The sequence below is a fragment of the Ruditapes philippinarum genome, unplaced genomic scaffold (assembly GCF_026571515.1).
Source record: "Ruditapes philippinarum isolate M1 unplaced genomic scaffold, ASM2657151v2 ctg1211_1_1_1_1, whole genome shotgun sequence".
Taxonomy (NCBI): Eukaryota; Metazoa; Mollusca; class Bivalvia; order Venerida; family Veneridae; genus Ruditapes; species Ruditapes philippinarum.
Window position 1 is genome coordinate 28,269 of NW_026866456.1, and position 18,536 is coordinate 46,804.

General features: G+C 32.6%; 1 protein-coding gene across 1 annotated transcript; it reads right to left on the minus strand.

The window, feature by feature from the left end:
- Positions 1-277: 277 nt before the first annotated feature.
- Positions 278-17,919, minus strand: LOC132732557 (uncharacterized). Its single transcript, XM_060719038.1, has 6 exons — positions 17,877-17,919; positions 4,914-5,098; positions 4,509-4,630; positions 4,050-4,168; positions 2,881-3,036; positions 278-821 (listed from the first exon to the last, which is right to left on the minus strand). The coding sequence occupies exons 1-6, from the start codon at positions 17,880-17,882 to the stop codon at positions 669-671; spliced, it is 741 nt and encodes a 246-aa protein (XP_060575021.1). The 5' UTR covers positions 17,883-17,919; the 3' UTR covers positions 278-668.
- Between the last annotated feature and the right edge of the window lie 617 nt (positions 17,920-18,536).

Sequence of the window (18,536 nt, forward strand, 5' to 3'; positions counted from 1 at the left end):
ACTGTTTATTTTTACATAGTGCTTTAAATTTGTTTTTGGACGTTTTATATCTTATTAAATCATCTCTTTCATTTGAAACCCGGAACTGTCTAATAAAACGGGTTTTATCTCTTTTTAGAATTTGTCAAACCGAAACTTTCATTTAAATATACAATTGTCTTAAAATGATGTTCTTAATAAGATACATTTTTTCTGCAGGAATAATAGTCGGTTAATGTCAATAATTATGGTTAATTCAATACATTATAATCAGTAACAAATAATAATAAAAAAACTATTTTTAGAAATTTAACGATTTACTAGACTGATTAAATATAGCCAAATTGACAGTTTGTTTTCTAAAAATAATTTCAGACACTGAATTTGATAATGTTTATTAACAAGTTTTTCTACATTTAATTGCTCTATGATATGTCTTAACCAATTTAACTCAATTTTGTAAATGCTAATGAACACTAACCTATACATAATTGCATACGTTCATGTCATTTATTGAACTGAAACTTCACATTTTGAAAAGTATGGCATTGTAAAAGTCGTTATTCAATTCATCTGTCTTAGTTATAAAGTAAGCAAATGTAGCACAGACACTAGATTTGTATAAAGGCGTTTGAGTGAAAATATTTCCAGCACCCAAGCCGTATAAGAGGATTATCAAATGTGTGACGTTATAAATCACAACCAATCACATCAAAACGCATGATCTTTTGTCCATGGTAACCTGCGGGATACAACGCTAAGTATCTCGCTTCCACAGGCGTCTGGAACACATTGATTACTATCTCATTTCCGGCGTCCGGAATCACATTACCTTCAAATCGCTGAAACGAAATAAAATATATATTTTCGAATAAATATTGCAAGTTTGATAAAGGTTTCGGCCACCTGAGATCAACGGCTAGTAAAGGTCATAATATGCTAATTATGGTGTAAGTGATCGAGTCATGTTGGGTTTGGGACCATTGTGGCAATCAGACAAAGTTTTAGTCCATTGAATGGACTCCACTAAGGTTTGTTACTGGAAATAGTTCCTTAAAATCAATATTACATTGTATGTAGTTCTGGATCAATAAGTTGTGTGCAAAATCTCGGATCATTTTCTTATTCTGTTTTTCCAGAATGGCTTGTAAGTCTCTGAGTCTGAGTCTTCTAATTTTCTGAGTTTGCAATTTCCATGCAATTTTGTACAGATTAATGCTTCCGAAGGATCACAATTTTACTACATTTTTTATTCTTCACAGCAGCAGGTGTCAATTGCTGATTGGCGGTCGTACAAAATTGTCCAGTACTTCATTTCAGTGCTGTTGTATCATTGATTCAAACACTTAAAAGTGATAATCGCGTACCGCTCAAGCCGGTGCTAGGGGACGTGAGGGATGTTGCACTTTTATTATCGTTCATGATGTACAGACTCATTCAAACCGAGTCTGACATTTTCATGTTAATTTGTTTTAAAATAATGCTTTCGAGCGATCACACTTTTTCCAGATTTTTGTTTTTATTTTAAGAAATGATCCAAAATTGAAAAGCGTTACAACGCTTTTCACTCAAATCGAGCTAAGAATAACACAACAAATTAATTTTCAGTTTATTTTTGAGTATATATCTACATTATTTTTTGCATATCTTTCTGTTTTTAAGTTCCGCAGCTGATCTATGTAGGAAATTGAAATTAAAATTTTCATTAATCAGTTGTAATCATATACGGCATTTTGTCTGAATAAATTAACTGTCAAAATCAATAAAAATAATTTTCACACCTCTTTTAATTAGAGAAAACTGAACCCCTAAAGACCAATCAAAAACGACAAAACTGAATTTTTCGCAGGCTAGGTTGATATTGCACTGTACAATAAAATATATAATTTGTACAAAACCATAATATTTCACAACACTTTCTTTAAATGAAATGTATGATTAATAATAACTACTTTGATCAAGAGTAATCATTATCAATCAATTTATACATGTACCTCTTACAGTAATCATAGATTGATCGATTACTGATAATTAATAGCATTAAATCCATTACTTTTTATGTAAACGAACCCATGTACGCTGTCAATAGAAACTTGATTATATAACTTTAACAGAGATCAAACATGCAATGTAAACTACAATATACCTAGGCTCTAAGCCATGCATTTTCACACAGGGAGATTTTTAATGTATTTCCAATATTAGTATGTTACGCAAGTAACTTCGAGTATAGAGTGGCACTTGTAATTGATGCGTATGACACCAAAATTTAAATGGCCGATTCATCACGTCTTAACTATTTAACCAAGATCGAATAATTTTCCTCCTTTCCCAGCCTCTTTGCTCTCTATCATTTTTGGTTCGGTGCCTTCTGAGTACACTGCTAACTTAGCTGGATTGTGTCAGGGACTTTGTTTGTGTACGTCGCTCTTGTCAATTAAGTTAATCTTTCATTGATGAAATAAACGCTAAATACTAACAACTTAAAAAACCCGATTTGTAATCATAACTATTTATGGGGAGTATTCAATTAACAAACAACAACTTGAAAACAAATAGTTGCCAAAGGTGACAAATTATACAATGACTAATGCTGCTAGGAAAGAACATTGTTAACATGACATTATAATCTCTGGTCTTAAAATTAGTATTATTACTGATACAACTACGAATCCAAAATCAGTCCTCTGACTTCCCTTAATCTGTTAAAAATGATAGCACATGTTTCGGTAAAAGAAATGAAGGAATAACTGTTCTATTCCTCGACAGATATATATGTAAATATATCTTTATCAAAATGAAATGGTTAAAACCATTTCGCATCCTTTAATTTTTTACATATGTCAGGAAAGGGTAGACTTCAAATCAAATATTGAACCATATTAATCAAAAGGTACTTACTGCTTTTTTGTCCGCCCAGAACCAATTTTTGTAGTTAGTACTACGAAATATATAGAAATACGTCACCCTTTCATCACAGCAAGAGTCAAGCGTTTCATTTCGCCACCTTCCTTGGATGGCAAATCCCCGAACTCTAAACAATTTTGGTAAACTAATCTGTAAACAAATGTACATAATATAAACAAATACAAGTAGCATAAACACATTAATAAACAAGTTATTAGTAAACTATGTATAAACTATAATTTTCTACTTCATGTCGTACGAAAGGTTATCACCAGAGCATTAGACTTTTGAAGTGTGTTACGGTGGCGATATAGTGCGTATTAAAGTATATTTGTAGCTTGTTATAGCTTTTTATTTCAATAGTGTTGGAAAAGTAAATCACTTATTTTAACAAAAAACATTAACCGCCAAACTTAAGTACAATTCTTAATATTTACTGAAGACATTGGAGACTGTATAAACAGAAGTCATTAATTCATGAAGGAAACATCGACGTGTTTCATGTCAGCTTTATGTTATATTCTATGTAAAAGCAAAATGAATCAATTACACTGAACATAATTGATCTGAAATCTATGGCGAGTAATCAAAATAAAAATGCCAATGCTATAACATTTTTACAAAATTGTTAGAACAAGCAATATCGTTTATTATGTAACACAGACTGATTTATAAATGCATACGACATTTTAGAATAGTAGGACACAACTTATTAGTATGAAACTATGTATAAACTATTATTTTTTACTTAATGTCGTACAAAAGGTTATCACCATAAGACTTTCGAAGTGTGTGTTACGATGTCGATATAGTGCTAATTAAAGTATATTTGTAGCTTGTTATAGCTTTTTATTGCAGTGGTGTTGGAAGAGTAAATCACTTTTTATAACAAAACAATAACCGCAAAACTTAAGTACAATTCTTTATATATACTGAAAACATTGGAGTTTGTATTAATAGAAGTCATTAATTCATGACGGAAACAACGACGTGTTTCATGTCAGCTTTATGTTATATTCCATGTAACCATACAAATTGAGAAAATGATACAAGCAAAATTGGAACATAATTGATCTGAAATCTATGGCGAGTAATCAGAATAATTTTTACAAAATTGTTAGAACAAGCAATATCGTTTATATTTGTAACATAGACTGACTTACAAATGCATATGAGCCCGTCACGTTAATACCACCAATGTCGTCGTTATCACTCGGAACAAAGTCAAGCCGAGCCGGGACTTTCTTGTTAACCAATAAATATTGGCTGCAACCGCCGAGGTCTTAAGGGGAAGAAAATAAAAATCATCATGAATATTATTCTTTTTGTGTTTGGTAAAATCTAAATTGATTTTATTAAATCTCACTATTATTTGTCAGCTGACAAATATTGATATTTCCCTTATCTTCTTAGTTTCAAGCTTCGTAAAATTCTTTTCCTGTCTTAAGTTATCTATTTCCTATATTGTTTATTCTAAGCGTCTGTCTTCGCTTACTTTTAAAGGTTTGTAAAATATTTTTCATGTTTTTGATGCAATAACAATGTTTAAACTAAACATAAGGGGTAACAATATAATGACTATAGTTATTTGGAATATCTTTGGCAAACTTTAAATATGTTACCTTTAGTTTTCTTATATGCTTTCCAGTTATTCCAATCCAAGTCGGCACAATTTTCCTCCTTTTCAATTGCGTTGATCAAGTAACATTCATCACTTGTGTCCTTGTGGTACAATCCGATACATCTAAAAAGAAATCAAACATAAACATGGTTTTAGTTATATAAAACAATTGGATATAATATTCTACACACTATTCTTTTATTAATTTTGCACAAGTGAATCTTCATCCATTTGAAGAAAGTGTACAGACATTAAATATTAAAATATTAATACAGTCCTGAGGTTGGTCTATGCCGCCCAGGCCAAAACAATCGCCATTTTAAAAATTAAACACTGTACCCTCTTCGTACGTGTTGTTCAAATATGCCAACAACATCGTTATATAAACATAGATAATCATTCATACCTGTGCTGTAAGCAACATGTGATTGCGCACATATTGAATGGTAGAATCGTGATGTTGCTCTTTACACACTTGTACTTCCGGTATGACTCAGAAGGTGTTATCCAACATGCCTTCATGTCATCTGACTCTATCACAGCAAGAACCAGCAAACATATTCCAGTCAAAGACCACAAATATTTAGAGCTCTGGAAGATTTAAAGTTAATGTCACTTCTAAACAGCATGAATTATGATGATTAACTCCTGATTGCATTGCGAGAAATTTGACGAACATTGGTAATTCTTTCATCTTAAAATACTATACATTTAAGGGAAACAATAAACGACATTAAGATTTTTTTAAATTTAAATTCTTCATTTTTACGAATGTCACGAATTTAAATTGCGTTTATCAAAGACAAAAAAGTAATCAAATACATAAAAAAATGAGCACTCCTACTCTTACGTGGCTACATTTTCTGAAATATAAGGACACAAAAATGTAATAACACTGTAAATGAAATATACTAATAGTTTACATAACATTTAAATTTCTGTTATTAATAATAATTTAAAGTTTGAATTTTTAAGGTTAAATTTTTAAATCATACTAGTATCTGATCAATCATTGAAATAAAAGAAACAATTTGTTAACCCTTACCGTCATTTCTGCTATCTGCTGATCGATGTTTATTAATTGAGATAATCATTTAAGCATACCATAAGTCAAACATTGATTTGAAGCGTCATAGCAACAAAAGCAACAAAGTGTCAGGCTGCAGTAAACAAGAGGAGTGTTAATTGTGACTCGGACGAATCGTGACTATTAAAAAATACCAGATGTGCATATGTGGAAATTTATTCAATAATTAAAGTTAATAATTCCTTAACAACCAAATGTAAATCATGGAAATTTCCTTTATCAATGAAGTATTATGCGTACGTGCTTGTGTTCGGTTTTGTTTAATACGAGTCCTCTAAACACTCTTTCCAGTTATTAACAACAACTCGTAGCACTGTGTACCTTTAGCAAAATTCAGAGCGCAGATGTTTTGATAGTTTTCATTTTGTTTGCTTTTGTTTGTTTTGTTTTACTAACACCAACACAGCTTAGGTCATATGGCGCCGAAGCAGAAGGATGATTTTGGCTATCCTAGGGTGTTACAAATTTAAAGCAACACCAGGGGTCAAAACCAACTCACCTGCTGGAGATAAGAAATACATAGACTCTAATTACTCGAACCCATTTAGTCACCTCATACTATCATGCAGTGATAAACGGTGGCTGCAATTATCATGCATCTGCCATAAAAAGCGACCCCTCAGAGGGGTATCATGTCGCAGAACCCTAAACATAATATTTTAGTTAATTACATTATTATGGCACCTCTTTTACTAGTTCTAAAAATATCTTATGAATAGTAATCGCAAAGGTATTGTCATACATTTACACTATTCAGTAAATGTTTCACATACCGGTTCTTGTGATCGAACGCATAACATATGGCAAATGTCATGGCTGGCTTTGACACTGAACGATAAAAGACAACAAAATTTATTATCAGATTATTGTTTTGAAAATATAACAATTATTTTGTTTAGACTTGGAACGTCTGCTTATCATCGTCAAATTATCGAACACAACACAAATAATTCTTACTCCCAATGCACAAATGCTTCTTGTTTTTTAATTGCACGAACCACTAAACTTTGGCTGATATAAACAATTTAGAAGAATCATGCATACCAATTTAATCAGAGTAATTAGTTCGTCTAATTTGATACATACATATTTGATTAACTTTCTGACAAAACGTCTCCTTTGGTATATCTTTTTCCTTTACAATGGTTCCAGGAATACTCCTTTGACAATTCGAAATAATTGATTTGCATATAAAAACACTAATGGCATTGCATGGTTAAAATTATGGAACAAATGAGTGATAGATCATGCATACGTATTGCGCTATGAATTAAATTAACAAACTGTAACAATGAACAGAAAAAGTCAACCACGCGTATGTAGATGTAGTTTACCATGTGTGTACTATAAAATTGTAAAACATGGTTGCCTTTAAAGATTAAGGCATCAGAATCGTAGCCACCGTTTATTATAATAATTTATAAATGTTTTCGCTTGTAGTCTATGCTTGTCTTAAAAAGTAGCACGATGGTCTTTTACAAAGTCCGATGCCATCTCAGAAGATTTAATATATTATGGATGGGTATGCTTGTATTTGATGTTGGTCTTAAAAATAGTGCCGTGATTATTATTTTTGTATTCAGGAAATAAAATGCTGACATTCAATACCTGGAACAACGACAGTCTTAACAACACAAAGTAGTTCTTAGACTAGCGATGTAAAAGAAAGAAATATTTTCATTTTGAAAGTATCCAACGAATTATAACACATTCAAAGTTTAGAAATAGCTTGGGCTTATAGAATTGTCAAAACATTGCGCAGATAAATATCATTTTAATCAATGAAAATTGCTCGACTATTTCCATAAAGCTTCGGATTATTGTGATCGTTATTTAACGCCGCCTAAATGAACATTTGTTTTTTAGACTTTCTGAAAAATATAGTAAGGATGACAGGTACGAATTTAGGGCAGTTGACGATCGATAACAATTTCTACTACCTGATGAATTAATCCGCGTTAACAAAGCGCTATTTTAGCATTGTCGATTACCGAAGGCCGCTGCGCGTATTACACAAATAAATCTGACTGTCAAGTAGTGAAATATTATATATATGTCGGACAGTTTGGGCGAGAAGAATTTCGCTTAATTCTTTACATCAATGATAACCAACAGGTTTACCGTGAACAAAATATCTCGAAATTAATAATATTCTACAAGAAAATCAATCTGGTTTCTTTGCGCTTGAAACAGAAAAACAAAGAAAATTTTCTGTGCTTTTGTAGATTTCTTTCAAGCTTTTGATAAAGTATGGAGGTTAAGCATAAATTGCTCGAAAATTCTATAAATGGTAAATTTCCATTGTTATTGATGATTTAAACAAAATCAATGAATCATTTATTTCACATAACTGAGCTGTATCGCCGTCGTTCATTTCCGAAATAGGGGCAAGACAGGGTGAAAATTTTTCTCAAGGCCTTTTTACCATGTACATGTACTGAAATAACCTCCAAACTTATTTACAGAATATTAACGACACTATCCTGTTATCGATTATCGCTGATGATCTCCAAATTTGCTTATTTTTTTAATGATGACTGGCATCTAAATGTGAACTTAAACAAAACTTAAATAGTAATTTGTTGCTCGTAAAAATTGGAATTTTAGATATTTTAGGAGATAGAAATATTGAAATATCCAATTCTTACCATGACTTAAGTGTGACATTCTCTAGCAATGATTCGCTCCTTAAAGCTAGAAACAAACATCTAATTATAAGGCAATGTATTAACTAATTACCGTTAGATCTTATTATTACACTGTCTTACCTATTTTGACATGAGGATTGGAAATATTTGGATTTGAAAATGTAGATATAATAATGAACTTCTACGTAAAATAACCAACCCTCGTAAATTGACTCTCTCCCTATAAATGCTAACGGGCGATTTTGGACGGTATCCAACAATCGATCATAATTAAAACTGGGATGATCTCAATATTTAAGATTTTTTGAACGTCACATAGCTAATCAGTTACAGCATTTTTTCCAAAAAACAAATATTTTATATAATAAACAGTCAGGATTTCGAAAGAATCATTCATGCAATACGGCCCTAATTCATTTGATAGACTCCTGGCTAAAAGATGTTGATAGTGGCAAATATATAGGTACAGTATTTTTAGACCTACAGAAGGCGTTTGATTTAGTTGACCATGAAATATTTTTATATAAACTCAAACTTTATTACTATTTTGTCACATCATTAAACTGTTTCATTCGTATATGTCTAATCGTATGCAAATGATTCAAATTGGAGACTTAAAATCTGACGTACAATATGTTACCTCTGGCATTCAACATGGCTCAATATTAGGTCCTTTACTGTTTCTTCTTTATATACATGATCTCCCAAATATTTGCGAGGATGTTAACATAGATTTATATACTGATGATTACACGTTGCATAAATCTGGAGATGACATATCAGTTATAGAGGAAAAACTACAACATAGCCTTAATATGATTATTAAGTGGTGTAAAATAAATAATATGCTTTTACACCCTAAAAATCTAAAAGTATGCTGGTAGGTAGTAGACAAAAGCTAAAGATTGCAAAAGCATTAAATTTGAAAATTAACGACTCAACTCTTGACAATGTAGAATCACAAAAACTGCTTGGTATTTATGTTGAAAATGCACTCAATTGGCACTGTCAGGTAAATGATGTGTGTAAAAAATTGAACTCTAAAGTTAATTTATTTAGGCGTATTAAGTACTTTTTAAATATGGAATCTCGCATGCTTATTTATAATGCATACCATCTTCCTATTTTTGATTATTAAAATATGCCAAATATACAAAATACAAACACGAATTTGCAAAATTATTCTAGACCTTCCAATGAGAAACCAATCAGAAAGTTTATACAAAAGATTAAAAATATTGAATATATACCACTGAATGAAAATAAATCCTATATCTATAGAATAAATCTTGAATGTCCTCTATGTATTGTCGATGTTTGTCATCCGATATTGGTATATCAGCAATATGCTTTGATGTGAATCAATGACAGTTCTAATCGGTTATCTTTGGATTAACTTTGATGATATGTTATAAACAAATGTAAAGTTAAACCAAAACTTTTGATGGAAATGATATGTTGTATTATTGAACAGGGTATATAATATATAAATAGTTGTTGGCCAGTTTATGCTTACACTCTTGAACCCTGGCACTTAAACAAACAAAACTTGGTAAGAAGTAAGATTTTTTGCTGTTTTCATGTGTACACAAGTGCACTTAGATATACGGATTAAATATTAATTGGAATTAGCAAACCAATAATTTTTCAAGAAGAGCTTTGTATTTTATTTACATTAAATTCCAATATTTTTTATAAACAAAATAAACTTATTTTACTCTGAGTACATTGTATATTGCCTTGCTTTTAACGCTGAACTTCCTGGAACCAAAATTGGTTTGTCTGTGCCACCAGTATAGAATCAGGCCAGCCTACACATTTGTTCAGCCTGACATGGCTCTTTATTGTTGGTAGCTCAGTTTTTGTATTTTGATATTAGAACTAGTTAAAACTTACATTGACTGTTCAAACTCAATAACCTTGAAAAATATTTATTTTGGCTCCCATCTGCTGAATAACATTGCTGTCAGAACTGAAATGCATAAACTCTTTTATGATATTTCCCCCTAAACTATTTGGTAGATTTTGATGAAATTTTACAAAAATTGCTCATATTGTTCTTATCTGTTGAACAAGATGACCTCCAGAGCTAAAAACAGAAACAAGGTATTAAATGACATCAAGTCCTCAATCAACAAATAGATTTTGATGAAATTTTACAGAAATTATCATTTGGCAGTCCTTAAAATTGCTTTGATTGTTCCGGTCTGTTGAACAAGATGGTTGTCAAAGCTATAAATGGATTTTGATGAATCTTTTTTGTACATGTTTTGAACAAAATAGTATTTGATCAAATTTTTGTGACATTTTATTTTTATTGTGTCGCCTTGAGAAAGGCGACATATAGGGGTTAATTTTGTTGACAGTGTCGGCGTTCCCTTAAGCTTGTCCAGAGCATAAGTCAGTCATTATAAGTCAGATTGACTTCAAACTTGGTATGCATGCTTCTTATAATGACACAAAGTGCAGTGCACAAGAACCGGCACTTCTTAATTTTTGCGTTATTGCCTTTTTACTTTATTTTTGTCCGGGCCATTTCTCCTAAAGTATAAAAGCTATGGACTTGAAACTTCATAGGATAATAGATCTCATTAAGAAGAAGTGCAGTTCTCTGCATTTCTTATTTTTTGAGTAATCGCCCTTTGTTAATTTTCACACTTTATTTTTGCCGAGGCCATTTCTCATAAATTATAAAAGCTATAGACTTGAAACTTCATAGGATGATAGATCTTATTGAAGAAATGCAGTGCACAGACACTGCTGTTCTGCATTTATTATTTTTGAGTTATTGCCCTTGGTTAATTTTCATATTTCATTTTTGTCCTGGCCATTCTCCTTAACTATATTGTTCACAAGGCGACACATCCGACTCGCGGAGTTCTAGTGTGAATTAAGCATTTTATATACATGTGGTTAATATTTAATTACTTTTTTTATTAAATGTTACCGGTATTTTTAAGTTTAGAAAACTGACTATTATAAATGACATTGTGAATTAAATTTTAAAGATTTTGAAAATGCTAGCCATATGATTTTGATATTTGTGTTACATTTTTGATGATAAATACATTTTTGAGATTTCTTGTTATCCATATGTTTTATTATAAAGAGATTTTTGTATTGATTTACATGTAATATTCTGTTGAATGACATGTAACATTTTGTTGATTTTCATGAAATAATAATTGTTTTACATGTATAGTCATTAGAACTAGTGTAATTGTAGTTTTAGAAGTTTTGTAAATGTGAAGACAAGAAATTAGTTTGTTGATGTCTATCTTGGTCAAGTGCCACAGTTCACTAAATATTTATGCCACCATTTCGAAGAAGAGGGGGTATATTGCTTTGCACTTGTCGGTCCGTCGGTCCGTATACCAAATGGTTTCCGAGTGATAACTAAAGAACCCTTAGGCCTAGGAACTTCAAACTTGATATGGTGATTGGTCATGACCAGCAGATGACCCCTATTGATTTTGGGGTCAAGGGGTCAAAGGTCAAGGTCACATTGACCTTGTTAGTAAAAAACGGTTTCCGATCAATAACTAAAGAACGCTTAGGCCTAGGAACTTTAAACTTCATATGGTGATTGGTCATGACCAGCAGATGACCACTATTGATTTTTGGGTCAAGGGGTCAAAGGTTAAGGTCACATTGACCTTGTAGGTAAAAACGGTTTCCGATCAATAACTAAAGAACGCTTAGGCCTAGGAAATTCAAACTTGTTATGGTGATTGGTCATGACCAACAGATGACCCCTATTGATATTGGGGTCAAGGGGTCAAGGGGTCAAGGTCACACTGACCTTTTGGTCAAAAACCGTTTCCGATCAATAACTAAAGAACGCTTAGGCCTAGGTACTTCAAACTTAGTATGATGATTGGACATGAACATCAGATGACCCCTATTAATTTTGGGGTCAAGGGGTCAAAGGTCAAGGTCACATTGACCTTGTATGTGAAAACGGTTTCCGATCAATAAATAAAGAACGCTTAGGCCTATGTACTTCGAACTTTGTATCATAATTAGTCATGACCAGCAGATGACCCCTATTGATTTTGAGGTCAAGGTGTCAAAGGTCAAGCTCACATTGATCTTGTAGGTAAAAACGGTTTCTGATCAATAACTAAAGAACCCTTAGGCCTAGAGACTTCAAACCTGGTAAGATGATTGGTCATGACCAGCACATGACCCCTATTGATATTGGGGTCAAGGGGGAAGGTCAAGGTCACATTGACCTTGTATGTAAAAACGGTTTCTGATCAATAACTTAAGAACGCTTAGGCCTAAGAATTTCAAACTTGGTATGATGATAGGTCATGACCAGCAGATGACCCCTATTGATTTTGGGGTCAAATGTCAAGGTAACATTGACCTTGTAGGTAAAAAACGGTTTCCGATTAATAACTAAAGAACCCTTAGGCATCGGAACTTCAAACTTGGTATGATGATTGGTCATGACCAGCAGATGACCCCTATTGATTTTAGGGTCAAGGGGTCAAAGGTCAAGGTCACATTGACCTTGTAGGTAAAAACAGTTTCCGATCAATAACTAAACTAGGAACTTCAAACTTGGTATGATGATTGGTCATGACCAGTAGATGACCCCTATTGATTTTGGGGCCAAGGGGTCAATGTCATAGTGACCTTGTACTTAATGACCGTTTCTGACCAATAACACAACAACTCAAGTTGCCTTGGTTGATATTTTTATGTGCTTTTGATATATACATTTGAAGGTCTTATGTAATATAACAACTTGGCTGTCATTAATGAGGCCGATGTGAGTCATAAAATTTATGTATATATTATTTGGTAAGATTTTTTAATAACTTTAATTGCTGCACACAACCTATGGGGTTACAATAATTATTACCTTGTGACTAGTCATGACCAATAGATACTAGATAACCCTTATTAATTGCTTGTTCACTGGGTCAGAAGTCATGCATAATAACCTGATCACATGACAAATTGGCTGCCGATAGGGGGCATACATGTTTTACAAACATATCTTGTTTATGTAGACTTACATAAATAAACATTGAAATTCTTCCTGGTAAAAAAGTCACAATGCTTGGTATAAGTTTGGTGTGTGACATGGCCAAAGAGACATCTGCTAAATTAACCAAATATTGACCCTTGTACCCTTAAAATGTTAACATGTGAGAAAACATTGCTCTGGACCCATTTTAATGTACACGTTAACACAGTGTTGCGATTAAATCATGGCCCCCCCTGGTCCAATTTCAGTATAAACACATGCTCAAATCATGGCCCTGGACCCATTTCAGTTTTAACACATGATCAAATCATGACCCTGGTCCACATTCAGTGTTAACACATTATCAAGTCATGGCCATTGTCCCATTTCAGTGTAAACACATGATCAAATCATGGCCCTGGTCCCATTTCAGTGTTAGCACATGATCAAATTAGGTCCCATTTCAGTGTTATGCCATTTCAATTATGGCACTGGTCCAGTTTTAGAGGTAAGTTGTGATCAAATCATGACCCTGGTCCTGTTTTAGTGGTTGTGAACAAATCATGGCCATTGTCCCCTTTCATTGGTCATTTGTGGTCAAACTATGATCCTTGTACCTTTTATGGTCACTTATGATCAAAGCATGGTCTAATCCCCTTTCATTGGTCATTTGTGGTCAAATAATTGCACTGGACCCTTTCAGTGGGCACCTGACCCAGGTTCTCTTTCAATGGTCATTTTTTAATATGAAATATATTGTCCAAAATCTCGACAATTGGTAAATGATAATGCACCTTGCTGTTGAAAATCAGTTTCTTCTGTTCACAGGTGTCAAAACAATTTTTTCTTCTTTCATAATGTTTCATATACTTAGTCTAATATCTTTTTTTTCAAAGATTTCTGTACTTATCATCCTGATACAACTATATCTTTGTTACTGGGATCAAGGTCACTGACACGTAATTTAGATTTATCTCAAAAAGGTGACAAAAATCTTTATGAGAAATAAAAAGGGCCAAATATTTATCTGTTTCATAAGTAGTGTTAAGTATGTATTTATAAACATTTGTGTTCAGTAAAATGCTTTGGTTGTGAATATCTTGAAAAAATGATATATGAAAATAAATTTGAAAACTATGTTATTGCTTTTTCCCAATTTCACAGGGGATTAATTGTTGGTTATTGTTGTTCCATAATTTATTATGATCTGAATTACAAAATCCATTTTCTACAGATTTTTTTTAGCTCATCTGTCACAAAGTGACATAGTGAGCTTTTGTGATCGCTTTTCGCCCGGCGTCCGTCGGTTATCGGTTTGTAAACTTTTACTTTAAAGGATATGTCTTCATAAACTTCTAAGCCAATTTCATCCAAACTTCACAGGAATGTTCCTTGGGTAGTCAACTTTAAAAACATTTAAAACCTTAATTCCATGCAGAACTCTGGTTGCCATGGCAACCAAAAGAAAAAACTTTTAAAAAATCTTCTTTTAAAACCCGAAAGAGCAAGAGCTTAAATAATTGGCATGAAACATCGTCTAGTCAGTGTTTACCAAGTTTATTCAAATAATACCCCTGTGGTCAAAATTGTCCCCGCCGTGGGGGGGGGAGGAGGTTCATTAATTTTCCTTATTTGTATATAGTAAAAACTTAAACAATCTTCTTTAAAAATCCCAAATAGCTAGAGCTAAGATATTAAGAACGAAACATGTTCTAGTAGGTGTCTACCTAGTTTGTTCAAATAAAAGCCCTGGGGTAAAAAAATATCAACGCCCCAGGGGGTCATTATTTTTCCCTTTATGTACATGTATATAGTAAAAACTTTAAAAAATCTTTTTTTAAAAAACACAAAGAGCTAGAGCTAAGATATTTAGCATGAAACATCTAATGGGTGTCTACCATTTTTTTCACATAAGCGCCCTGGGGTTAAAATTGGTCCTCCCCAGGGGTCATTGATTTTCCCTACATGTGGATAGTTAAACTGAAAAAACTTCTTTTAAAAAACCCAAATAGCTAGAGTTTAGAAATATCTCTTCGTGAGTGTTTTCCAAGTGTGTTCATATAAAAGCCCTGGGGACAAAATTGGTCCCGCCCAGAGGGGAGGGGACATTGTTTTTCCCTATATGTGTATAGTAAAATCTTCTAAGAGCTAGAGCTTAGATATTTATCATGAAACATCTTCAAATGGGTGTCTACCAAATTGTTTCATATAAAAACACCTGGGTTAAAATTGGCCAAACTCCGGGGGCCTATATACAGGTGAGCGGTTTCAGGGCCATCATGGCCCTCTTGTTTTTAAATTACGAGTGTCACCTACACTATGATTAGCCTTGCATTGCCTAGTGGTTAACGTTGCTCACTCCGAATCAGTCGTTCAAATATGGTCTTTCCAGGTCAAATACAAAGCATTCAATGTGTATCAAAAAACAATTTCAAGGATTAAATTTCAATTCCAAGTTCAAAGAAATTGAAATGAAATCAATTAACGTACCATGTGCAACAAATAAAACAAATATTTCTTTTTTTCTAAATTAATTTCCGAGAAAGTGCCAAATATTCTAAGGCATTGAAACGAATCTTTGTGTGATTCTAATGATAAGAGAATCATTTTTAAACGGCATCAGGGACATAGATGAAGAGAAATAACTTATAATGTGTGATAGCCTAGAAACAATGTGAATTATCTCCCTTAACATATACTTCATTTAAGGTTATGTTAATAATGCAAGGGAAGTGGATATCGAAAATTTTCACTTTACGCTTGTATATAAGATTTGGCCATTTTTATCAGGCATTTCCCCATCCAAAATGAAAATGCGTAAAGTTTATGTAGCGTATATCAGTCTATCATATCTACCTACCTAAACAAATTCATTATTAATTCGTTTCTTTGTTTACAAGTATTTAATCAATCATAAATCATTAAATGATTTTTCGGGGTTCTGTTGATACAGAATTATGTTCTGATTATACGCCGGTTTACAGAAGTGCCTATATAAGTATTGTGTATCTCCGGTGGAAATATAACTGGAAATTACAGATTGAAAATTACCTTAATGTCGAAATAAGCAGGAACAAACTGCATAATCATATAAATTTTTTATGAAGATTGTGGTAATAAAGTATTAAGACAGTTTACTTAATAATACCTGAACAAATCATATTTGAGCAAATTGGATTATCACATTTATTTCATAATTTTGAAGGTTCATTTAGCCTTATTATTTTAAATTTAAATTTATCCCATTTATTTTAGTTTACCAGAGCAGAAGGCTCAGGGTGAGCCATTAGTATCAAAGGGGGATGCTCCGGCGTCCGTCGTCCGTCGTCATGCGTCAACACTGCAATGAGTCCTACTCTACCTAGGTCCGCCCTTTGCAATATCGATATGCTACTAAAAAAAGCACACTTTAAAATATCGCAAACTTCTTCATAAAATCGGATATTATGACACTTTCTCTGAAAAACATCTATGTTTTCTGTTATGATAACAATGCTTCTTGATGACGAATCTCATTTTGATATATTTTATCAAAATAACAGAAAAAGTAGAAAAATCTTTGTAAACGGTAAACGCTTTTTGTCAACCATAATGGGCTGAATTCCTTATAAACACTTATATTATGACACTTTTCGACTTTAATATTGATGTGTTTTATCATGATAACCTTGCTTTTTGATGAGGGATCTCATATGAATTTATTTTCATTGAATTTTTCACACATAAACTTGGTCAGTAGAATTTTTTGCGGACTAAGCCCCGCCGCGCTTTTCAAAACTGGGTACGTTGTAATGCGCGTAGCAAGTAGTTTCACTTCTTGTGTATCCAGGTGAGTGAGCAAAATAATCAATCATTGGGTTAGATAGAGGATTAATAGAATCTATCATTGGGTAAGATAGAGGATAGGGAAATCCCAACCCGAGGGTGATCGGTTCCATCGGGAACGAGCCTTGGCACAAAGTAGTATTTTGACTTCCATACAAAATACTCATTCACTATAATTATATACCAATTGCTCAACAAACTAAGGAAGAAAAAGATAAGTCACATACATTAAATCGAGTATTTTTAAACTTACAAAATACCACAAAAAAGAAATGAAAATGATAAAATTTCTAAGGCATAATAAGCCTTTAACATTAGCCGTTACACAAGGTACCTTTCGAAGCACGAAGATTCCTCTTTTTTCGGATTATATTGCTAACATAAAATTACCGCAATTGAGCAATCTAATAATCAATAAGTATTGAAATTGTAACACTCATGATCATAAGAGGCGACTAAATTGCAGATGAGACGATTTTGACCCCTTTTTAATTTTTGTTACACCAGAGGTTAACCAAAATTATCTTTACTGCTTCGGCGCCAAGGGTCTAAATGGCGTTGATGCGCCGTATAAATCAAAGAATACAAAAGCAACACTCATATCCTTAGGCAAACAAATCCTTAAAACAAACCAGCATAAAACTGCATGGACAGAAATTTTACACGGATCTTTTTTCTATTTCAATTTATTATTTGGAATTTATGTCTTTGAAATAAAATAAAAAATAATCTTAAATATTTTAAATCTATTTGATACCTCAAAACAGTATTAAGAGCAATAAAAACAAAAATTTACTTCTGAGAAAGAATAGAACTTTTTTACGTTACCTTCATTTCTGCCAACGTATCCCGAGACTGATTACTTTCAGAGTTTTTATGTAACTGATATTTGATACTTTTAGTCAACCCCGTAAGTCAAAATTTGTTTGGTAGCGTAACAGGAACAATGAGACAGGCTTCAGTGAATAAGAATAGGACTGTAACTTAATTCTGATTCTGAACCGATTCGTAAAGTGAACCTATTTCATGAAAAATTGATGCGAAGTTTTGTTTTACATAATGCTTTAAAAATACCGTAAAGTTACACTCAATAATTTCATAAAGAATTTCAAAAGATCGGGTTTCAGTGAACTTGTCAACATGTTTTCCCAAACTTGATTAATTGGCATATTTGTTACGGTTTACATTTGCATTAATTATTATTATTTGTATAATGCAGAATCCGCACAGTCATACGTTTGTCATAAATCTTGATATATTATTGCCTTTTACTATTTCAGTTTCATTTTTCATTCATCCATTATGTTTTCATCTCTTTCATGTCATTTCACTTTTTTTGACATACACATTGCAGCTGACAGATTAGCTGTTTGGCTTTACAAAAGTATTTGAAAAATAAACTAAAGAGAAATATTATATCATCATGTGGTACTATTCACAGGGACCCAGCACAGTGTTGGGATAGTGTTAAAAGTAATTCTAGAAAAA

What these genes read in the sequence shown, in the direction of transcription:
- LOC132732557 (XM_060719038.1), bottom strand. An exon ending in ACATGTTGCTTACAGCACAG is followed by an intron (nt 4,631 to 4,913) that starts GTATGAATGATT and finishes ATTTCTTTTTAG; the next exon opens with ATGTATCGGATTGTACCACA. An exon ending in TGACGGGCTCATATGCATTT is followed by an intron (nt 3,037 to 4,049) that starts GTAAGTCAGTCT and finishes ATTTGTTTACAG; the next exon opens with ATTAGTTTACCAAAATTGTT.